This window comes from Conger conger, chromosome 7, assembly GCF_963514075.1.
Source record: "Conger conger chromosome 7, fConCon1.1, whole genome shotgun sequence".
Lineage (NCBI taxonomy): Eukaryota > Metazoa > Chordata > Actinopteri > Anguilliformes > Congridae > Conger > Conger conger.
The window spans coordinates 29393134-29417855 of record NC_083766.1 but is presented as its reverse complement, the minus strand read 5'-3'; the positions used below and the strand labels follow the sequence as shown (position 1 = coordinate 29417855).

At 38.2% G+C, this 24722-nt stretch overlaps 2 protein-coding genes, 1 non-coding gene and 1 pseudogene across 8 annotated transcripts in view; all 4 read right to left on the bottom strand.

Annotated features, from left to right (window-relative positions):
• LOC133133812 (chromodomain-helicase-DNA-binding protein 3-like) overlaps positions 1-3624 on the bottom strand; it is a 26268-nt gene extending 22644 nt beyond the window's left edge. For all 5 annotated transcript variants that reach the window (XM_061250045.1, XM_061250049.1, XM_061250047.1 and 2 more), the window contains exon 1: positions 3329-3624. In XM_061250045.1, the coding sequence (XP_061106029.1) occupies positions 3329-3491 (163 nt within the window). In that variant the 5' untranslated portion in view covers positions 3492-3624. The remainder of the gene's footprint in view (positions 1-3328) is intronic.
• A 2068-nt stretch (positions 3625-5692) lies between these two features.
• On the bottom strand, positions 5693-5806 carry LOC133134170 (U4 spliceosomal RNA; annotated as a pseudogene).
• A 273-nt stretch (positions 5807-6079) lies between these two features.
• On the bottom strand, positions 6080-6220 carry LOC133134169 (U4 spliceosomal RNA). The gene has a single exon (XR_009709281.1). It is a non-coding gene; the product is annotated as a U4 spliceosomal RNA (small nuclear RNA).
• Positions 6221-8381: 2161 nt separating this feature from the next.
• On the bottom strand, positions 8382-12875 carry LOC133132809 (claudin-15-like). 2 transcript variants are annotated; one of them, XM_061248558.1, is made up of 5 exons: positions 12659-12875; positions 10479-10643; positions 10298-10379; positions 9708-9815; positions 8382-9491 (listed from the first exon to the last, which is right to left on the bottom strand). In XM_061248558.1, exons 1-5 carry the CDS (start codon positions 12873-12875, stop codon positions 9389-9391), a joined length of 675 nt encoding a protein of 224 aa, XP_061104542.1. In that variant the 3' UTR covers positions 8382-9388. The 2 variants fall into 2 exon arrangements, with proteins under 2 accessions (XP_061104542.1, XP_061104541.1); XM_061248557.1 differs by lacking the exon at positions 12659-12875 and adding an exon at positions 10973-11316.
• Positions 12876-24722: the final 11847 nt, after the last annotated feature.

Genomic DNA, 24722 nt, shown 5'->3' with positions numbered 1-24722 from the left:
TTCAGTTAATATTCCCATTAACCATCTCAGAAACTGCTGATCTCCTGGGATTTTCACATACACTAGTCTTTAGAATGTGCAAAGAATGGTGCAAAAATGAAAATAAATCTAGTGAGCAGCAGTTCTTCAAACAGAAATGCTTTCTTAATGATAGACATCAGAGGAGAATGGCCAGACTGGTGAAAGCTGGCAGGAAGGTGACAGTAACGCAAATGAAAATTCCAGACATTACAACAGTGGTATGCAGAAGAATGCATCATAACTATAAGTGGATAGGCAACAGCAGTGGAAGTCTAATAAATACCTAATTAAAATAAGTCTAATAAATACCTAATAAAGTGCTCACTGAGTGTATATACTATATCAAAGTCACTTAGATCACATTTTTCCCCATTGAGATATCTTCACCCCTGCCCTGTGGAGATTGTTTGTGATGTCACTGACTGATGTTTTGGTGTTTTTCTTCACAGCTCTCACAATATTTCTGTCATGAACTGCTGTTGTTTTCCACGGTCGACCTGTTCGATATCTGTTGCCCAGTACGCCAGCGGTTTCTTTCTTTTTCAGGACATTCACAAGTTGTTCAAGCAATCCCCAATACTTGTGCAATGATTTCCCCTATTTTCTAAGCTTCAAAATGGCCTGCTTTTCTCCCGAAGACAGCTCTCTGGTCTTCATATTGGTTTACCTTTTCTAACGCAAATGCAGTCTTCACAGGCAAAACCCAAGGATTAAAGCAAGAGTAGACATTCAGAACTATTTATTGCTTAACCAATTAATCTAACAGGACACATCTGGGTAACAAGAAACACCGGTCAGTCACATGTTCCAATACTTCACCTAAAAAGTGGGTTGTCTGATACAAAAGGTGATATGTTCTAAGTTACCAGGTAACATAAGATGAAATTCGGACCTATGCTCTCATGTACATCTTTTTGACCTCAAACTGAATTGTCTTCAGTGTATAGCAAAAACAAAGCAATTAACCGTGCTGTTCCAATACTTTTGGAGGGGACTGTAATTAAGAACACCGGGGGTCCCCAGGACCAAGGTTGAGAACAGACAACTGACCCATATTAAATTCTAAAATTATGAATGTTCTCAATTCTCAATTTGCTGGACACAGATTTTTAAACCCAGTCCTGGGGATTATGTGTTGAGGTTCGATATTTTAACTTACATATTTTAACTCAAGTCAGGGTAGTTCATTGCCATCTGCTCTCTTTCATTTTCCACATTTTGCTATAGTTTCAGTAGCCAATTTTCCAGACCAGATTTTGACTGTCATTCCAAAATTGATTTAATAGAAATGCAACTAGTAATCAATTTCCATGCATACCAAAAATCAACCCATTAGTGTATCTGAGTGACTAAATGGGATATGAATATGAATACTGTATTCCTTAACAGATACAGTATTTATTAACTGTATCAAAATACTCTAGCCTATATCGTATACACCATTTTAACCACTGATATACCAAAATCATGTCAAAAGACGAATTGTGGAAGGGGCTTACTGATATACTCGAGATCAATCCATACAAAAAAATAATCTAATTAAAATTAAACGCTCGTTAGATTTCAAAGGCTAGTAGCGGGACCGAGTAGCTACACATACCATATCCATACACAATGGTTGTTACTAGACAAGCGAGCAAGACGTTTGCCATTGCATTTCTGCCTCTTTTCATTCTGAATAAGTGGCAAAATATGAAGAGCACGCAATAGCAACAGATTAAGTACAGGCTACACTTATAAATGAATGTCGTGGCTAACCTATTTATTTTTGGCGGACATAGTCTACCTATTAATAACGACATTACTGAACAAATTGCAAAACGTGATTCATTTTTCTTGGCCAATAAAGCTTTGACATTCTGTTTTGCTGCTATTGTTGTTATCCTCTTTTATTTTCCCGCAAGCAAGTGCATAGCTACACGCACACACAGATTCACGAACACCCACCCATTTCCCCCATAGGCTACACATTTGTAGACACACGGACGCCAAATGTTTTAGAAAAAAAGTCGTTTTATTCCAAGTGTTTCTAAACTACACACGCACTGCCCGTTGTTAAAGATCCCTGCTTTTCTCAGTTAAGCCGCGAAGCACAGCCAGAGGCGGCAGCAGTACGCACTCTGGACTCGGTGATTGAGGCCGCACGCAAGGGACTCAGGGAGCGCATGAACCCAAACGTCTCCCACCCGCTGTTCCCACACCTGCGGTCCGACCGGCAGACTGACCACAAGTTTCGCTTATGGGTTAACAGGGGACAAGCCGAAACGCTTGTCGATTTGTCTGGATAGGCCCATAAATTGCTGATCATGTGACCACGTAAATATCAACCTCCATTCTTTTCAAGACAATTAAAATATTTTCACACGCCTTAGGCTAGGTTTTATGTTCTTATATGTGAATCGTATAGTGTATCAAACAAAGAGACCAAGTAGCAATTACGTTAGGATGGGCTACTGCCCTTTTTTGCTTCCCCATAATTAGATTAGGCTATTTGATTCTGTCCTTTCACAAATTTTAACATTTGCACACCATATCTTAATCTGCGAAAAAATAATGTAAAATGAATTAATGTAAAAGGCAACATTTCTGAATAATGCAGCAATTAAATGTGGACGATGCGTCAATGTATCGTAGTTATAAAATATTAACAACTTTTCATTCTTTGACACAGATCAGCGATCTGTAGCCTACTGAAATTCTGATTTAAAACTAGTCCTCATCATGCAGTGAGGGAAAAAAAGACCTAAGAGGAGAAGATCGAGCAGCGGTAAACTTTTGCAGTCAGTCCTAAACCGCCACGGTGCTGGTGCTGCGACAGTGGTGGTCTGGGTCAAGGTGGGGTCACAGCCCCACTTCTGTGTTTCACGTAGCCTACATTCCGATCAGATGTACTGTCACTCTCGCTCTCTTCCTGTGCGGTCTCTGTAAACTATCGACGAGTCGAAAACAATGTTTACAAACAGAATACAGTTCAGGCGGATTGAAAACTGGGCCGTTGCACATGAAATGAAAACTATTGAAATTGTGCTTCGGCGCTGTTAATTTTGGATTTAGTCACAGGGGGAGGGTATTTCGAGTAAAGCCCGCTTAAAATGTGGGGCGAGGTCAAGTTTGGCTTTAAGTTGTATTTTAACTTTTAAAACACCAGGTGACATAATATCTACTGTTGTCTGATGTCCAACATTACACAATTATTTGTATCACCTAAAAATAAGCTCCCGATGCTGTTTTTAATTTTGCATGCTTCTGTGGGTTACGTTACTATTTTGCATGCGCAGCCCGTGTCTAGCCAGAGACCTTACTGTACCTGGTGTGGCTAGTGTAGTTTCTCGAGGTGCCGCCGGCGAGTTTATGTCGCTTGCGTTCTCGTCTATGTCTCCGTTGTCCTCGTCGTCTTCGTCGAAATCTCCTCCCTCGGAATTAACCGCCATGCGCTCGTCTTCCTCACACAGGCGAAGAGGAGAGCACATTATAATCCTGTCGCCCGCGTCTTGCTCAGAAACATGAAGTGTCTTTCTAGAATTTTTTTTTAAATTTAATATTCAAATCGACACACAAAATGCGGGGGGCGGTCTGGCATATTTTACACTACAAGGGAGAGGAATAAAGATGGCCGCCCTTATATTTATTTTTTAACAACCCCCCCATAAGAAAAATCCCTTACATAAAAAATGGCTGACTATATTATTTCAGAACGCCCCCCCCTCCTCCTTTCTATCGCTCTTCTCTCCCCTCCCTTCCAAAAATCGCATTGTTTCAAGCAAAGCGACGCATATCTCAGTGTGTATTTCATTGTTTCACGTTTATTTTCTTCTTTCAGTTTCTTTACGCCAGGCGCGCCTGGATTACATTGTCTTTCTTTTTAGAGTTATCATGATAACTCGTCGATCCGCACTGCAGACAGAGTCAAATGTAAATCTAACAAATATGGCTGCCTTAATACTGTATTCTTACAGGCCCCCACCGCAGTGTAAAATTATTTAGGAGCAGGGAGTGGAGAGATTGTGCGTCGGAGACAGCGGGTTGGTCAGAGGCGGAATATAAACCCGCCATGATCAGACAGTCTACTGACGCGCATAAATTAACTACTTAATAACGAGGATTAAAAATAAAACCTTTATGCTATGTTTGATCTACCTAGCGATTATGAACTGTCAATATACAACATTCAAATGAACACAACTTTTGATTTCATTAGAAAGGTACTGGAAGGTTAAATATGTCTGCTTTTAAGATGAAAAAAGTATGGAAAAAACATTTTCGATAGCAAAACTTGAGAAATCCGTCAGATGACTCCTCCATATAAACAACATTTTTAAACGCGACTGATGAATACTGAGGAACCCTTGTGTTCCTAAGCAGCTTCCCCGTGAGAAGAAGGTGATTAGAGCGTGTACAACGGCAATAACCAGGTAAATACAAAGTAAAAATACAAAGAACCAAAATGTTGTATTTTAAAATATCTGTCCATTAATTCTTAAAATAATAACCATGTCACTTGCATCAAAAAGAACATAACAACTTGTTTTCCATCTCAAATCATTTGTGGTTGGAACTAATATCATACTCATAGCCTATCCCTTGACTGTGACAGTACACAGAGATTGTCCAGTAATGTGGCAACTTTGCTAGAAAGCAATATCTAGTGACTTCAGAAAGTATACAGACCCCTTCACTTTTTGCACACTTTATTGTGTCGTAGATTTAATCCTAAATTGGCAAAAATGCCATTTCTACACTCAATAAAACATGTTTTTAGAGTTTTTGCTAATGTAGTAAAAATCAAAAACTGAAATTCCTCATTTATATAAGTATTCAGACCCTTAAGTCAGTACATTGTAAACCTTTGGTTTACTTGGGTAAATCTCTACAAGCTTATGTATAGTTATATGTGCATAATTATGTTACCTTTGTAGATGGCCAGGAGTAGATTATTAGCAAGAAGTAATTAGCACTCAGCTACATGCAAATGTTAGACGAAACTTTGCCAAGTATACTTCATGCTGCAAGATTCCTGGCTCCATTGGCAACGGAATGGTCCAATTTCCATTTGTACCAAATCACTTTTTAGGTGCCGCAACGCATAGTGGGCCACTTTCAACCCCAAAAAGGCACAATTACAGAAAATAAAAATAATTCAAATTCCTTCACATGACTCCAAGAGCTGATGTTGTTGTTGCAATACAGATGTCAAACTGATCTGTAATGGTGTTTTAGCCTTGAGTGATTATTGATGACCTGACCAACTGTTGCATCTTCAGTTGTGGCTCAGGAAGCATTTTACAATTAGATGTCCAAAGGTTTTATACAGCATTATGTAATTATTATTGTCTATGTAATTTTCTTGCAGGCAGTTTCAGTACTCTCTTTCTATTGTTCCTGTTGCATATTTTTACACGACATAACAATAATTTAACAGTGTGTAATGCAAGAGCTCCATCTACTGGAGAATAATGGATACAACCGGAACGGTTACAGTCCGCAAGGTTACCGCCTCCTCCTCATTCACATCACTCATAACACTAATCCACAGCTTCGGTTGGTGCTTGTAACTTTCAACACCACTGGAAATGAAAACATATTATATGCATTCGGAACACAGCAGTTAATGTATGGAAGAATTGTTTATTTTGGTAAGCATTACATTTTTACAGGGAAACTAGTCTCTGCCATTGTTGACTATATTTCAAGTCGGCCAGGCCAGGGGTATTGGGTAAAGTTTTCAACTAGAAATAATCGCGCCTCGGATAAACCTCATAGGCTACGATACTGCCACAGCAAAGATTTTGACTGAAGACTGAGGGCGACAGAGTCAATCTAGAAAGTATTTATCTCGTCTATGGTTTGTTCTCACTATTGTTCACAACATAATTGACATGTCCCATCGTTGGTGACATACTATATTTAACAACAGCCTTAATAAAACAGCAAGATTAGGACACGAACTATTTTACGAACACAATAGACAATTTAAAAAAAAAACAACAGCATAAGGATCCTAGGACGCCGCTACTGCAGAACATTAGTAGACAAAACTAATTTCGACACTGAAAGTCAGTCTCCTTAGAGACCGTCAAAAATTGCCATAGCCGACTATATTTCAAGTCGTCCAGGCGGGGTATTGGGTAAAGTTTTCAACTAGCAATAATCGCGCCTCGGATAAACCTCATAGGCTACGATACTGCCACTGCGCAAAGCTACCGAACGAAAAGCAAGGACAACAACCTCAGTCCAGAAAGTATATATCTCGTCAATGGTTTGTTTGTCCTCACTTTTGTTAATTACTCAATTTACCTTACATCGACAACACAGTTACATTACAAGCTTCGTCGTGATTTCATAAAGAAGTATGTTAAGTACATTAACAATTATTGTTGTTCTAACGCGGATATTTGAGAGTAGGCTAGACCGTAGTGCATTGTGGGATACTTTTTCTTTAAGGGGCGGTGCCTTAGATGAATAGTGAAGAAAGCCTGTGCTCCATTCAAAAGGACATTTTATATTTTGAATGTGGACACAAATGAAATGCATTTCTTGATTTTTTTTAGGAACTATGCAAATTAGCTCAGGCATAAAACAAAAGCCCACAAATGAGCAATGTGTTGCTATTTTTCCACATAAAATACCCGACACAATAAATCTGTTCATAGATGCATACAGTAGATACACGGGCACACCCAGAGTTGTACTTGCTTGCATGTAGGCGCATACTTTATTGTTTGGATATCATTCTCATATAATTCTGAATGTGCATTGTAGTTTCTCTCTCTCTCTCTCTCTCTCTCTCTCTCTCTCTCTCTCTCTCTCTCTCTGTGCAGTAGACAGCACTGCCCTATCCCGATCAGCTGGTGTTTTTGAGTATCTTATTTTTTGTACAAGAAATTCAGGCTCTTTAGACTGTCAAAAATGTCCATAGTCAACTGTATTTCAAGTCGTCTAACTAGCAATAATCCCCCCATGGATAAACAGTATTTTATATTGGAAACAAATTTATTTGTATAAAATCACCATTCTTTTGTAAACAACAGACAAAATGTTCCAAAAAGTAAGCACATCACATCGGTCACATGAATTAATAACCACACCTCCCCCTCATTCCAATTGCTTAATTTTCACCTCCTTATTCCTTTCCTGGCTCCTTTCTTGTTCTTAGCTCCACCCATCAGGAGGAGAAGCAAGGAAAAGGGATGAGAAACGGACGAGAAGACATAGAAAACACAAATTAGGCAAATAGAATGGTCCTTCAAACATCATTGGAGAGTTGGATTGTATAATTTATACATTTATACATTTGTACATCTCACATTCCAAAAAAAAAACATTCAACAAATGATACACTCATGTTTCCTGGCTCAAGAAAACTTTGGGAGACTCCTAACTTCTAGCGTCTAGCTCTTAGAAGGAACATTTAACGGGTTGGAATTTCCTTAAAAATGGCAGACGTTGATCGGTTTCTGGGTCAGGCAAAGAACCAGGAAATAGGAGGTGAAAAAGAAGTTGAAATGAGCCCCAGGTAAAGGGTTGGTAGATAACTAGCAGTTTTTGGGAGATTTGAGTAATAGGGCTTTACTACCTATACATCCGGTATACTCACATGGCTGGTTTACTTTTCTACCTGATATTTAATTGATTGATGTCATTAAATAAGCTGTAAAGTTAATTAATATACAACTTAACTTTGACTTAATGTTCATAAATTGATGAAACATGGAGTTTTAAATAATCATAAACATTAACTAATAGTGGCTTGATTGTTTATTTATATTGAGCCACAGGAGTTAATGACACATTATGCATTCATTCATGGTATACATTAGTTATGCATTATTTAAGCATGTGCTGTGTTCCCTTATTGTAAAGTGTTACCCATTTGTGTTTCACTCTATTGAGCTAAATATAGCTAAAAACGGGCAACTGAGGTTTCATGGTTCAACTCAATCATTTCTATCAACCTAGGTCATCAGATCCCAAAGATCTACTTCTTTGCAACTACAGCATCTTATTTATTAACCTTAATTATTCAATTTATCTTTTTAGAAAATTATTATTATTCCATTTATTTCCTTTTATTTTCTGATCCATAACCTCATCCAACTGTCCATACAATGTCTGATTTTTTATTTAAAAAAATAATTTTATTTGATGATTTTCACCATGTTGCCAAATAAACTAGCCTGATAACTGCTTACTCTCTTTTCAGATACAATCCTGTTAAAATGCATCAAACTTATCCAGGATTGGGGTGATGCAAAGTAAGCAAATAAGGTACAGTAACATAGTCTCGACTTGTTTTAATGTAGACTACACAATCAACAGTAATGTTTTAATGGTGATAAGTGTGTCCATATAATCACTTGAAATGTTGTTTAATAAACATATTTATTTCAGATCCATATAAACATGTATAAAAAGAAAAAAATACAAATATCAATTTTAAATATTTAAAAATCTTTACAGTTTGAGTGAGTTTTTTGACCTTCATCTTCATTGTCTAGATACTAGAGATGTGTGCATTGAATAACAGAAATTACAGAAATATACATATATTAAAAACAAGATTTCATTGAGATAAAAAATGATGTGCAATAAACATTTTATGTAAATGTCAAATTAATTGATCTCCAGGCAATTTCAAAATCAAAGTACGGTACCTTCCTTCATAATATATTGAGGGCAGCATAATGTTTAAATATGAGTTTGAACATCAAATATAAAACAATAATCTAACAGACATTTTTAACATCCCTGAAATCTCTCCTTGAACCATAATGGTATTGTTAACCATTATGGTGAATCCAGGCTGTCATGTATTGCTGTGGGGAGCTGCTGTTAAGGCAGTATTTTGAGAATGTTAGGTAAGTGTCCGATCATTAAAATTTTTATTTTAAGAGCTTCAGCCACCTATATTATACTGTTCATTTCTATATACATCTAACCTCACTTTGCTGATGCATTATAAACCAATATAAAAGTCAAGACCTTTCAAGCATCATTGTCTTCTTTTAAAACTAAGACTTCTCGCCCAAAGAGGGCCAGGGTCCTCATTTCTATTTACTGGATTTATTTTGAGGGACTTGTTTTTCATCTAAATGTTTTATGACATTTAAAAAAACAAATACTTTAGTCATACATACACAATATCCTCAAGCTAGACATTTGAAACATACTAGACTGCATATGTCAAATGCTTATTACTTGTTTATCAACAGTGTGACAATTTCAAGTGGGATGGAAGTATTCTCATCATGGAGTCTGGGCTGGCCAGTTTCCAGGATAGCTCTTTGGTGTTTGCTGATCAGTCTGCTTTTGTTCTGATGATGAGGAGTTGGGTTTGACCCTTTATGCTTGAAGTTCCGCCTCTTCCACATCAGACATATGCATTCCTGCCATATTGGCTGGGAGCCACTTGTGATGGGGCAATTCCTGAATACACCGTGCCTCTGGAGGCCTGGTAAGGCAAGGGGTAAGGCCTGGGAGGTAGAGGGAGAAAGAGAACATGGGAAAGGGGTCAAGTTGAACATCAATGTTTTTCCAAAGACGGATGACATACACACAAACACCACACCTGCACAATGTTATTGACTGACTGACAAAAGAGGGAGAGAAGAGACAGAAAGTAGGAGAAAGAAAGAGGAAGAAAAAGAACTGCACACACAGTGACGTCACACACAAAGGGAGGCACTTACACTTTCTCAGTCATTCCGACTTTGCAGGCACACATCAGACAACATCCCCCACAGATGGCCAGAGTGGCTGAGCACCAGCCAATATACAGGCCTTCACCAATTTCATACCTACAACACAACACAGTGGACATTTTGAATGTACTCATGCAGAAAGCAAATGCAATCAGAGTTTTACTGATATGGATTTTCCAAGGCCTGTTCCAAGGCTATTATGGGAGCTGCTATTTGTCAGCTTTTCATGGGATTTTAGGTCGAAATTCCCAGGTGTTAATTGGACTCAAATAGTTACACATTCTGCAGCATGTTAGGCTCAGATTTAATTACATATTATGTTTGACAAAATTGTCTTAAACAGAATGGAATGATGACTTCCATAGCTGAAATGACTGTAAAAACAATCATTATAATATCAATATTACAGTTAATACATAAATAATGTCTTCCGTTCTGAAAATTAAAAATGACAACTTTGGTGAAGCAAAGTTGTTTACGCACAACATACGGCAGGGGGCAGCACTGCAACATCCAAACATAGTTCAACCGGGAGTACTGGCTTCAAGTAGGTACGACTCAGGTTCGACTCAACTTACTTCGTCCCTGGATAGAATGGATCAAAGAATTCCTGGGTGATGTTGAATGCGTACCAAGACACAGCAATCATAGTGCACAGACCTGAGGTATCGATACAGAAAAAAGTTAGATAATGTATTCGGACAAGCTTTATTTAAAATAGTTACTGCAGTACCTTTTTAGCCAAGTGTGCGATATTACCTTGGAGAAGGAAGCATATGCCTCCCACTCCCGCAATTCTGCCTTTCAACACGTAATTTTCTCCTCCAGCCTTAGAGCACTGCATTCCCACAAGAGTCGCAACGATCCCGAAACTCCCCATCACTATAGCTGCAATCATCAAAGCGCGAGACGCCTGAATATACCCTGTGAGGGAATGAAGATATTGTTATAAGACAACTATTGAACCTTTTCTTTTGAACGTTCTTCAAATCCTTACCACAGTACGCAGTAAGGAGATAGACTGTAATAGTCTTTTACAAAACTTTATTTCCAGAATCCCTACGTAATACCAATCGCAATAAACGAGTACAGAAGTCATTTGAATCCAATAAACCTTAGATCAGACGCCAATACCGAAACAACATTAGGCCTACATACAATATACCAATTGGAATCGGCATTAAACGCAATGAGAGAACAAAATTATACTAAATGATACTGATATCACAAACCTTGCTGAATGTAATACGTACCAGAAAGAGCAAGGAGTGATGGAAAGTCACGGCAATTATGAACACCCGTTGAATCGGTAGCGCAAGACATCCACAAATTCTCGTAGATTGTTGAAGTAGTTATAACATTCCCATCCACTGTGGACACCTTCCAGTAACGATTCGGTAAAGCAACGCCAACCATAACCCACCCCAAAAAACCAAGAAGAAAAGCTACAACTTCTACAATGGAGTTCATACTTTCTTTATTTCCTTCGTAAATGTGTTTTATTGATATAGGGCTACTGTATTAAACAATAGCTTGCCTCTACCCTCTTTTAGAAAACCCCCTAATAGATACCCTTCTCTGGTCAGCCTCAACTTTCCTCCGCTCTCCAGCCTATTGGTGTTCACGCGCTCTCCTTCTGAGCTCGAGTTCGGTCACAGTTTAAAATCCTGTGTGGAACAGTTAACAATTCCCGATGTGATGCTAGTTTGGGAGTTAGCAATCAATGATTAATTCTCTTCTTTACCCCACCCCTCACCCCTCCCGTTTTCTTTCAATTGCTCTTATTCCACAGTACATTTAGCAGAAACTGAGCAGGTGTTTATCAAAGGACAGAACGTCACAAAAGTCCAATGTTCAGACCACCAAACACAGGGTTGTCCTTGAAAGCTTACACACTCACATACTGTATTTGCGTACAGTGTAGAGCATTGTGCACATCTCGCCATTCACCTTTGAAGGGGCCACAATTTATTAATCATGGTATACTAACAAATTGGACAGAATGCTAAGTCACGTTTTCGGTTTACCTCATCGTGCCATCTGAATTCTTGAACTACTGAACTGTATAGCCTCGTATTATTATTAGTTTAGTAATTAGTCTACAGTAAAAACAACAACAACAACAACAACAACAACAACAACAGCAATAATAATAATAATAATAATAATAATAATAATAATAATAATAAAAATAATCATCATCATCATCATCAACATCATCATAAGAATAATAAGAATCATAATAATAATGTGGACAAAAAACACAATGCTGAACTATAACTTGGGGCAAAAATCCCAAACCTCCAAACAATTCCAGAACATCATTATTAATGTTAATTTATGTACAAGTATGCATTACCTCAATTAAGAGTAAAACTGCTGCTATAACCTGAGTTCTGAGGTCCAAAAAAGTATTTGTATGAATGTTTACATTTCTGAGTAAATTTATACTTCAACTGCAGGCATTTATCAAATAATATGCAGCAGCACCGATAATACAATCCAATGAGTCCAATACAAGCAATATAAACAACAACAATGTTACAACAAAATAAAAATGTGTGTATGCGTTGGATGTGTATGCCTTTTTACTGAAAAATCGACAAAATTAAAAACATGATCAGGTGATTTCACTTAAATATTAAACCTTAAATATTTAGTACATAATACTTCTACAGTTACTACAACTACTTCGAATAAAATAATAATAATAATAATAATAATAATAATAATAATAATAATAATACCTAACATATAAATAATTTTATATTGGTTGTATTTCGCATGATAATGGGAATAGTAACATATTCAGCCAATATTGGGATAAACAATAATAATAACAATAATAAAACTATCATAATAATACATTTAAATATTATTATTTTGAATATCACTAGTATTATTTCTACTATCACCATTAAAATAACACAGTAACCTACCGGACAGAGCAAGCAGGGATGGGAAATCCCAGCAGTTGTAGATGCCTGTGGAGTCACTGGCGCAAGACATCCACAGGTTCCCATAGATGGTGGACGTTGTAATGACACTGCCATCCGTGGTAGATTCCTTCCAGTACTGATCTTGCAAAGATATCCAAACCATCACCCAGCTCAAAAACCCCAGAAAAAGGGCAACCACTTCTATAATGGCATTCATCTTCTATTCATTCTCTGTTTTGGACCACTCAAAATCTATTGACTGTAAAATGTATTGACTAAAGTATTTGAGAATGGGGTTCTGGCCTCGACATGGAATCAGACTTCAATCCCGCATGAAATAGAACCTGTTCTGTCTTTATATTGCACTCTGGACTATACATTTGGTGTAATGAAATGACTTACTGCTTTTTTTTTACTTCATCCAACATGGAAGACTATGAACCTTGGTAGTATCCTTAGTAGGCCTCAGCTATTATCTACAGAATATACCCGCCCAAAGTGATGCCTCTTCACATGCTAAACGGGTTGCCCTCACATATAAGGTAAAAGAAAAAAATAGGCCTAAGGGCAAAGGTTTTTTCAGTTCTTATGCTGTAAAATTATATTCTTCATTTGTCATTTCAAACTTTAGACCTGCTTGTTTGCCAAGGGAAATTCATAAATAGGTTAAATAGGGTCAATCAATTTAGATTATAGCTTGGATTATATACAGTATTATGATACTTGTATATTAATTAACAAGAAATATTTTTTTCAGACTTAAGATCGAGGATAATCAATGTGCAAAATTAACATGTTAAAAAAGAGCACAGTACTGCTAGGAGGTTTAAATCAAAAACTGCATTGTGCATAGCCTTGTGACAGAAGTCACTAAAATATTCCTAAAACAATATATCCGTTTAAAGTGTTTAGAATGAGCTTTGCCACTCCTTTAGGACATTTTAGAGAAAAGGCTATGGTGCTAGAGGGGTCTTTGTTCAAATTATCAGGTCTTCATACATTCTATGATGAAACAAAGAAAAAGAAGAGGTACAAAGAGTTCAGTGAGATGCTTCAGCCCCCACCCCACCTATTCCTCCACTGCAAATGTTTCCTAAGCTGTCTGCCAGGCTTTCTTCCTTAAAAAATCTGGAAATTGATTACATGGTAGCTTGGGTTCTGGGATATTATAGTGCCTTGTGAAGTGTCACAAGTCAATATGTCCAAAGAAAAGAATGAAGAGTAAACATCTAAATGTTCCGTTCACCAGGAACTCAGTCCAGGTGATCAATTCATGGCAAGAAATCTTCATATTTACAATGGTTAGCCATTAACAAGTCTCAGGGGAGACAAAAGATTTTTCAAACAACTGCCCTTTGCGAACATAAGATGTTTGTTTTGCCAGGAATGTATGCGTCAATCCATCTTTCCTTTTGAAATGTTTTATTCATATAATACAGTAAAACCCATCTCAAGAAAGAAGGGGGACTGGGTCATTTTTCAGCTGCAGTTTCAACAAGGTCTTTTTCCTCTGTTAGTCAACTTGTATTACTCATTAAGTGAGAGTTTTGCATTGAATTGAACAAAATGTAATACATGGCCTTGATGAAGTTCATCCTAAATCCATTTAGAATTTACAATGTTATTTTTCTGCATGTATTAATACAAGGAAAATGCATCGGAGTCTCGGATATTACTAATGATGTTTTATGTCCAATTATGAGGACTGGAATGTAATTTTTGTGGGAAATCTCTAAATACAAATAATAATAATTAAAAATTAAAAATGATTTATTTATCATCTTATCTTTTTTACCCTAAAGTAAAAAATATATACATCCTAAGTATATTTGGAGTTTTCCGTTTTAAAAAGTAATACTGGATGGTCAGGCTCAACCTTATTGGGGCTATTGTGCCCCAGTAAGGTTGAGGGGCCTTCCATGAACTTAATTCTTTATTGAGGTCTTGCCTATTGGACGCATTTTCTGTCCAAGGACCTCTTCGAGCCAGCAGAGCCACTGGTCATTAGAATGGTTTCAAAATGGCAGAAAGTCCCTGGCAGATCTGTGCTCTGTAATTTATAAATGTGCAATTATTATTTCCTGTGTTCTGATCTGATATTGGCTCACCCGTTCTCAGGTGACATATTAATAACAGTAAATAACAGTCCTGTGATGGTTAGATTGTTACTACTGCAACCTCAACAGTGCTTGCATTGAGGTTAATGTTAGGTAGCACCCAAGAGAGTTTGTATCTGTTCACCACCCCCCCCCCCCCCCCCATAGTATGTCTGTTATCGTGTTGGTATGGATTTCAGTGCATATTATAGATATCTTTGTTGGCTCAGCTCTATCAGAGAGTGACAAGTTCATCCAAATCTCTCTTTATGGCCTCATTGAGGGCATAAAGCAATGCTGGGGCATCTGCAAATGCCGGTTTTTGTCTCTGTTTTGATAAGGTTGTTTTCCAAGGGTTTCGCAGCTGCTTCAGGCTCTGCTTTCATGCATGCAGAGAATGTTGGTGCTGCTCCTAATTGGTGCCCCCCATTATCCTTCTGTTATATACAATGGGGTCCATAAGTATTTGGACAGGGGTACAGTTTCTGTTCTTTTGGCTCTGTACTCTGTGAGGTTAAAATGCAGACTGTCATCTTTATTTTGAGGGTATTTACATCCATATTGGACGATCTGTGTCAGAATTAATTTACTCTCTTTTTATATATAGGGGACTAAAAGTAATTGGACAGTTGACTTTGCAGCTGTCTCTGATTAGACGGGTGTATTCTATAAAGCAGGTATAAGAAAGCTCAGTATTTAGTCTTGATTCTAGGCATTTGATTACTTTTGGAGTCATTAGTATTTGTTAACTTCAGGAACAGAGTTCTGCCAATGGCAGTCAATAAAGGCATTAAGAAAAATATAAAAGCTGAGAAATAGGGGGAATATAATCAGAGACATAGGCCAAATCTCAAACTTACAAAAATCAACTGCTTGGAACATTATGAAGAAGAGAACACCAGTGAGCTCAGAAATAGCTAAGGGGCTAGCAGGCTAAGGAAGACCTCAACAGTTGATGATCAAATAATTCTTGCCATAATGAAGAAAAAACCCCAATCACCAGTCCATCAGATCAGAAACACTCTTCAGGAGGCTGGCGTGGATGTGTTAGTGACCACTCTCCGGAGGAATACTTCACAAACAGAGATACAGATGCTACACTGCAAGATGCAAACCAGTTTGCTGCAATAGGATGGTAAGGTTACAGTTGTATCAGGTGATGGCAAGAGCAAAGTGCGGAGGCTAAAATGAACTGCCCAAGAACCAATGGTGGTGGGAGTGTTATAGTTTGGGTATGTATGGCTGTCACATGTGCTGGCTCACTTGCCTTCATTGATAATGTAACTGCTGATAGCAGCAGCAGAATTAATTCTGAAGTGTAGAGAAGGATCTTAATTGCTCAAGTTCAATGAAATCCCTCCAAACTCATTGAATGGTGCTCCATCCCACAGCAAGACAGTGATCCCAAATATGCACCATTGCTCTGTGTCTTCTTAATGATGTTCCAAACAGTTTGTTTCAGTAAGCCTATTGTTTGGCCTATGTCTCTGATCCTTTTTTAAATTAGCCTTGACTTTAATAGGCAGAACTCATTGTGTTGTCAAATGCCAATAACAGATGGCTCCAATGGCAACCAAAAGCCTGGAATCAAAACTAGATACTGAACACTCTCTTATTCCTGCACTAAGGAAGCAATTGAACACAGCTAACTAATCAGAGACAGCCAAGAAGCCAACAGTCTTCTTTTGGTCCTCTAAAATGAGGGGATTGTGTATAAAAAGTGATGTAATTCCTACATGGATCACCCGACATGAATGTCAATACCCTGAAATGAAAGGTGACAGTCTGCACTTTAACCTCATATTCATTGTTTAATGTCCAATGTGGTGGAGTACAGAGCCAAAATAACAGAAATTGTACCACTGTCCAAATACTTATGGACCTCACTGCACACTACACACATTAATTTTCTGTGACAAATTCCTATTCACAATTCTCTCAAAAATGTTCTTTACAATGTCATCTGTTGGTGCTACTTTGTACCTTTGGTACATTATTTTTAATCCTTTCATTCTCAGAACATCTTATCATATCTTATTGATCTTTTTCATCTCTTCATAGATTGACACGTTCAGTGTTGATTGCACTGTAAAAGAGTTGAAATGAGTTCAGTATGCATGACATATACTCTAAGAAGCAGAAATGTACCATCAGAGTTCATTTAACACTGAACATTTTACTGTGATACAAATCTACTACATTAACCATGAAAAAGTATAATTAACGTTCACTAAACGTTTTCTAGTAATAACATTAGGTATTTAGTATTAGTATTATGGAATTCATTGTGAACTTGTTTAAATTTAAAAAATGTCTAACTATATGTCCTCTTCTTTAATTTTCTTTTGACAAATATATAGAATGTAGTAGCGTAAAGTACAGGGGAAAATTCTCAAATGGGTTCAACAGGGTTAGTGATTTGTTTCAGAGCTTTATACAAGGAAATTAAGTATATTTATGCAAACACTTCAGTGCCTAACCAAGAACAGTTTATGAGAAGGCAAGGTGAACATTGATCATTTCTCCGGACAGCCCCCTTTGTCTACATTGTGTTTGACAGCCCGTCAGTGGGGTTTCATTTGAAGGGTGTCCGCATTGACCCCATTTCTCTTTGACTAAGAGATTTCTTAAAGGCCTGCCCTGGACTTGACTTCACTGTAAATTATTTTAAGCAAAAGGTCTCTTAATGAGGTTCAGTTACTGTATATATTTCTGTGACTCACCTGAAATGCCCTAACTCTAGTGACTCATGATTTAAAAAAATTTAGTGACTCAATTATTTAAAAGAGAAAAGAAAAAAGTATTTTTAGTTTGCTTCTCTATGGCCAAAGATCAGTAATGTACCCACAATGCCTTGAGTTAAGTCATTTTACATTTCTTTCAAATGTGAGTTCTGATGATACTTAATTAACCCCCCCAAAATGATTTGAAAGAACAAAAAATATTAAACTCACACCCTGCAAATCAATTTAGTAATTGTAGTCAATTACAATAAGTATACAACAGTAATTAAATTGTATTTAGTCTTTACCTTCAGTAGGACAGATTTCACATTTCACATGGTTGTCTTGCCATATCTTATGTTTAGTCATGAATAAAACAGTTTTGCAATATTTGATGATGGAAGCATGTACTGACAGGTAAATACGTTAGTTTCTCATGAAGCCGAATGTCTGCATGGTACTTCATCCAGTGTATTTCTGTTGTGTCCAAAATGGAGACATGGCTGCCAGGAGATCCTGCCCATTGAGCTAAAGCCAAGGCCGATGTCAAATGCTCAACCGCACAATTGGCAGAACCGCACTACTTTCCCTCGCGGAGCTGAACACGAGCGGATGTTTTTAAAGAATGCTTTGCGAAGCACAACAAGTCTCCAGGGCGACCAGCTTCATGCTTTTGCCGGGTAAATTTTCTCCTCTTGTATCATGTAGACTACTTCCCCACCCCCCACCCCCCTCCCGCAAAGGCCCAATGCTTTCTGCTGTTGGAGATGTTTACGGAGGTCTGAGAGACTGATCATTGTGGCTGGGGTGCGTGTACAGAAAGCAGGAACGGTTGTATGCGTTTCAGTCCCATTGGGAGCTTATTGGGGGGAGGGGGGAGGGGATCGTCCATCAAACAGCAGGACACTAGAAAACTTTGTGGGGAGACCCCTCCCCCCTTCAGATGAGGAAATGTGGACACACAAGAAGCTGTCCATGAATAGGAAAACAAGAGAGAAAGACCAATTCCTGTCTCCGAGCTGGCATCTGTCCCATAAAATTAACAGGGCCCACTTTGCACGACAAGGATGTGGAGGGCAGGAAGGTAATTACATCAGACACTGGCCTCTAGAGTAAAGACTCAATTCCGTCTTTTGCCATGCTGCACTGTACATATGAGCTGAAAGAATGACCTGATCAGACTGATTACAATTCTGGGATGTGAATAAAAAACAATTATTCTTTGTGGCATGAATAGCTATTTCTGACACAATGTGGCCTTCCTCATGCATTCCTCATACACCGTTTAGGGCTCTAATTCAGAACAATTAACACCTTATCAAGTTGGGGGTTGCAACTGTGCTTGGAATACATCTTGGGTCCCCAGGACCATGTCTGAAGACCTCTGGTGTAGATTAAAGTGAAGACCAGGACCATGTTTCTAGGAGTTCAAATCCTGGACAGGGCACTGCCACTGAACCTTTTTCTTTGCTTCAATTACAAGTTTGCTTCAAGTTTGCTTCAATTACAAAATTACTGTTGAAATCCAGTACAATGGGGGTGCACAACTCCAGTCCTGAAGGGATGGTGTTATATCCTGGTTTCTATATCCAACTAGGTATTCTGCCGTTCTCTAAGCAGCTGTAAGCACCAGTGCTAAAAACACCTCGTCATCAAGGATACAGTCACGGATGTTCAGTATGCAGATGCAGCCCACGTTATCAGAAAACACCAGATGAAATGACGTTTGAAGTTATTGAATAACAGCAGAAGTTGGCTCGAAATCTTGACATGTCCTCGTTGACCCCCGCCCCCCCCCCACGCTCACACACACATTCCCATCCCCCCTGTATGATTTCAAACAGTCAGCATAATAACAGGACCGGGCAACTAAGTAAACCACCTATGTCAATGAGAAAGGTTTATGGCATTTTGAATTGTTTGAAACTAAATTCTATTGATTACGTAAATGACAGGCTGAGGCTGGCTCTGTACCTTGTTATTGTGGTCATGCATTCTTATTACTACTATTACTTATTTTTTATTTTCTGTGCATGAAACATTGCTAGAAGCTACAGAACAAAATAAACTTCAGTCCAGTGAAGGTGATCACAGCTTTCAAGAATAGCACCAGTCCCTTAAAAAAAGCATCAAGTTCGAAAGAAAAGATTGGGCTAGTTGTTTGTGAATGTTGTTTTACCTTTATCTCCTAAACTATAAACATAAATCAGGCAAAATGTCAAGGGGAGTTAAAGTTCAACACAGCAGCCCCCCCCCAATTTCTTTTCCCATTAGTGTTACTCCACAGACACATCCATCATTGGCCAATGTATGAAACATGACATAAGATGGACAGGATTCACGGGACGCATACAATTTTTTACAAACCTCCCGCTGTTTCAGAAATAGCAAAATGTCAGACAGTTTCCTCCCCCTCATAAAAATTTGCTTTATGGCTGTCGGTTTACCAGAGCCTTCGTTTTACTGCTCTTAGCCGAGAAGCTAAGCTGGATCCAATGGGGCACACCTCCATCTTGTTAGCATTTAAAGACATTTATCTGACATCTACATGCTGTTCCTTGAATATCTACTAATTTCTGGTATCGTTCACCTTTTTCATTTCAGAATTTATGGAAATGCTTATCAACAGTATCAACAAATTGCGTTTGTATTCACTGTCCCCAAACATGGAACCACTGTTAATTTACTGGAAAAAAAAGTGAATACTGAAAAACCATCTTGTGGGTAACTGTTGTGATGGTCAGGCAAAACCGCACAGTAGTCATCATGCCTGTTATCCTCCTGTGAGCATTAACAGTCTATTAATTAGCCACTGATAAAGAGGTGAATAAACTCCTTATTCAAACAATGGTGCACTTAAGTCAGGGGTTAATCTAATCTTCTAATCTCTAATAAGACAGCTAATGTCCAGGCTCTTCCCTAAGTGATCAGTTACTCTTACTGTGTTCGTTCCAATGGAGTGTGTGATGCAGGGAATGATCATTGATGATGAAAACAAAATAAAAAATAAACTAAAAAAGGAATTACATGTTACTCATTTTAAAAGCTACATTCAGTTGAATGCTGTGGCAGGTCATTGTGTATGCTTACTCTTTAAAACACTCAGAAGCTTCCTGCAGAGAGGAGTTCTGCAGATTTCTGGACTGCCCAAAATAAACATGGTAGAGTTCTGCTGAACATGTCAATTCCTCAAATCCTCAGATGAGAAATGCTGACTAACACTCCATGCAAATGGAGTAATGTCCCCCTGCGGTCTTGAGACAACCTGATTCGATAAATCATAATTTATTGAACCTGGCAAGTAGGTGAATAAAATGTAAATATACAGTTTTCTACAAATGTATGTATTCATATATTTGTTGGTGTGTATGTGCGTGTGTGTTCATTTGTGTGGGTGAGTGTGTAAACTGTGCACTAAAAGCCAATGTGTTATTAATCAAATAAAAGGTTTACACAACCTTGAATAGACAAAGTGTTTTGTGTGCATGAGTTTCGGTGGAGTCTCTGTATCAGGGTCCAATCAATCAGTGGTAGTTAGGGCTACAGCTCCTGGACTCACACACTCACACACACACACACACACACACACACACACACACACACACACTCACACACTCTCACTCACACACACACTCACACACCATGAAACAGAGCCAGAGGCACAAGCACATGGTGGCATAGACACGGACACAGACAAAACACATGGAGGCACACACATATGCACACACAGAAGCAAATGTGGTCTTGGTGGAATTTGGACCCCAATAAAGACCATTTAGCAAGAAACAATATAATTTGTGCAAGAGTGTAATGGCTGTTTGTACTTCTTGGGTTTAGAAAAGATAATTGTTTTCAACAAGGGCTGTAACAAATGAATGTCAACACAGTGCCATGTGTATTCAGCTACACCGCAATACAACTCCAGTGTTCAATAAATTATCACAAGAGTACACTTAATTCCCATTAGACTAAAATAAAATAGATAACAGCTGAACTGGCATTTTTAGAGTTGATTTAAGACTGATTTCTTAACACTGTGCATGTATAAATGTATAATAAGCTATAAAATCCTATGTTTCTAAAACGGAAAACAATTACTTTTGGATTGTAATTATATCTGAACGTTGACAATCTATGAGACCAAGCAAGAAGAGAAATTGATATACTCTAAAAGTAAAACAACTGGCTTGTAATGCCTGAACAAAAAATATGGTGTCCATAGTGTAATACATAATGAAATGTACTCTGGGACCATTGTATATTATTAGTGGATTAGAATATAGTGAGGTCAGTGATATGGATGTGGCTATCAGTAAAAATACATTGATTACTTTAATGGTTCAAACTACCAGGTATGGGACTGTCCTATCGCAACAAGCCAATAGTAGAACAGGATAAAACGATGTGCAATTATACATGCAATTCATTATAACTGCCATTATAATGACTGATTGGAATGTGCACACTCAAGACTTCAGATATCCGCATAGAGAGCAACTCTGTCAAATATGCAACTTTACATTATTTGAGCTCCATCAACAGAAATTAGTTGTTTGATCTCTGGTGTCGCAGCAAGTCACAGCATGTCAGAGCAAGCTTTCCATGTGCCACCAGGTAATAAGTAACAGTGAGGAAGAGTGATAAAGTCACAAAGCTAATGACACCCATAATCTCCATGGTAATAAAGCTGGCCCAACTCGCCCCTCCCAGCAGTGTCCATCAGGCATTTCAGCACCAAAACTGACAAAGCAGTTATTCTCTCTCTATATATATCGTTCTCTATCTCTCCTTCTGCCTGTCTCTCTCTCTCTCTCTCTCTCTCTCTCCGTCTCTCTCATCCTTTCCTCACTCCCACATGTGCCTGTACAATGCTGAGCAAATACATTTACCTTGAGAAAAAAACTTGACAAACTTCCCAGTAAATTACTTTTCTCCCTCAATCATCCAGTTATAAAAGCCATCAACCTTTCATGTACTGAATATATATTACTTTCTTACATAGAAAGCCCAGCCTTCAGGGTTTATTCTTGACTCAGGAAATGTCACAGCTTAACAGCAAGTTTATATTTCCAATGACATATTCAATGGCAGCCTTGAACCTTGACCATATCTGCTTGATGCTTGAGACAACTTAAAGGAAACATATGCAGCAGTTCCTTTTCTCAGATAGGCCTACTGCCAACCTGGTCTCACAATCCATTCATATCTATGCAATGCTACTGAGCATCAGTAGACAAAATATCCTTCACCCTAATACTGCAACATGTTACATGACACAGTCAAATCTGTCTGAGAATATTAAGATAATGATAAATGAATACAAGGATCATCAATGTTAATGTGTTATTTTAATAGGGTAACAAACACTAAATCATTTTTTTTGTTATAAAGCAAGATATCCTGTCTCCATCTGATAGATCACATCAGTCCTATTGCAAAAAGAATAATCTAATTAATCTGTGCCACCACATTTTGTGCAAAAATAGAGCCATGCACTGCAACCCAAAGATGAAAAGTAGAATTTCACCTAGAGGCCAGGCCACATCAATGATGTAGAAGTAAGCAAAAAAAAAACCTTCTTCTACGTAAACAAGTCAAATCCCCATCTTCGGCCCTCTTCTTGATTGATGCGAGTATTGCGTATCCAAACCAATCTAATATGACTGCACAAATGACCCTGCTCATTTCAAACTGCCTGCAGTTGAGTTGTGACAACATGGAAAGTGGTTTCTCCTCTTTAGATTATCTCAAATAGAAATTATTTTTTGTCTTTCCTGGTTCTATTCCAGTTCCATTTTCTATATTGGTCATTAATTAGCTCTATATTTGGCTCTTCAGTAGTTTGTTAGTCACGCATATGCACCTACGACACATCACTGACTGCTTCGATCGCCCCTCCTTTCTGCCCCCTCCACCCCAATTTGCATCTTTTAAAATCATGAAGTGGGCGGAGACAGGCCATCAATGCAGACATTTTTGGGGGCAGTGGCTGAAAAAAAGGCACCCTCCACCCATCGCCATTCCTGCACAGTCCTACTCATATAAGGAGTTCCTGTGACCTGAATACCTTTGGATTGAGTTGAAAAAAAGAAAAGAAAAAAATAGCAAATGAACACACACACACACACACACACACACACGCATGCATGCACACACAAAGCCTTGATAAGCTGAAAGTCAAACTCAGCTCACGCTTGTCTTGTGCCATCCATTTCTCATAAGGGTGTACTGCACCTTCTTGAAACGGAGATCCAGTTGAAGAGGTTTTCACCGATGATCAGTGAGGTTGATAGTCACATTAGGGATGCTTGCTGTTCTCTACAGTATCCCTACAATAACTCAGCATTGAGAGCCAAAGCTGACTGATGAAGATGAATAACTAATGTGCTATTACACAGACACATTTCAAACTGCCAAACTGGTTTCCTAGATTTGCTGTACTACATATTATATGTACCCAGCTCCTACAATATTAAAATCAATGACAGAAATGAGTTAGAGTCATAAGTTGTTTATAGGGCACTAAAACATGTGTGAAGCTTTATACAAAAATATTGTTTAAAAGTATGAAAAAATGTGACACATAAAAGTTGTATCTGCTTGGAGCCCATTCACTTTGGAATCTTTGAAGCCCAATATCTTGAAACTACTCAGAACGCAGATAGAACCTTCTCATTCTCAGCTCATAAAATCCTAGACCTCCCAAACTGAAGCTCAGCCAACAAAATGGCTATTCATTTGAGCCAATCGACTACACTCCAAGTGGCAACTACCAAGTTACCCACTCCTGTGAGCAGGTGGCTTGTCTGATCAAAAGAATAATTATAAATAAAAAGTGATGCAAATTGTGACAGGGTAGGACAATGTTAATTATGGGTCATACATTTGAAAATGTTCCATTTTAGGCCATTTTATTTGACAGACTTTTATCCAAAGCGAAGCACAGTAAGTGCATACTGAAGGTCACTGGAGCCATACGCAGGTCAGATAAAGTACAGTTCTATCATAACAACAATGAACAAGGCTTTTTTACATATCTCATCCCCTGCATCTGTGGATGGTAATTGGAATAGGAATTGAATGGTAATTCCCTTTCAGCCAGAAAGTAAAGCCACATCAACGAGTACTTGAGAGATCATTCACCAATGTGCTATATAAGGCACATGTGTGCATGCTAAACCATTGTTTGGGTGAAATACAGGATGCGCTGGCTAATATGGGAATGTTGGCAACCTTCCTCCAAAT

Excerpts from the sequence above, each read along its gene's own strand:
- LOC133132809 (XM_061248558.1), bottom strand. The coding sequence starts at position 12,875 with ATGAATGCCATTATAGAAGTGGTTGCCCTTTTTCTGGGGTTTTTGAGC. Across the intron at positions 10,644-12,658 it reads ATCCCTGCTTGCTCTGTCCG|GGTATATTCAGGCGTCTCGC; the intron begins GTAGGTTACTGT and ends ATTCCCTCACAG. Across the intron at positions 9,492-9,707 it reads GTCGGAATGACTGAGAAAGT|GCCTTACCCCTTGCCTTACC; the intron begins GTAAGTGCCTCC and ends TCTACCTCCCAG.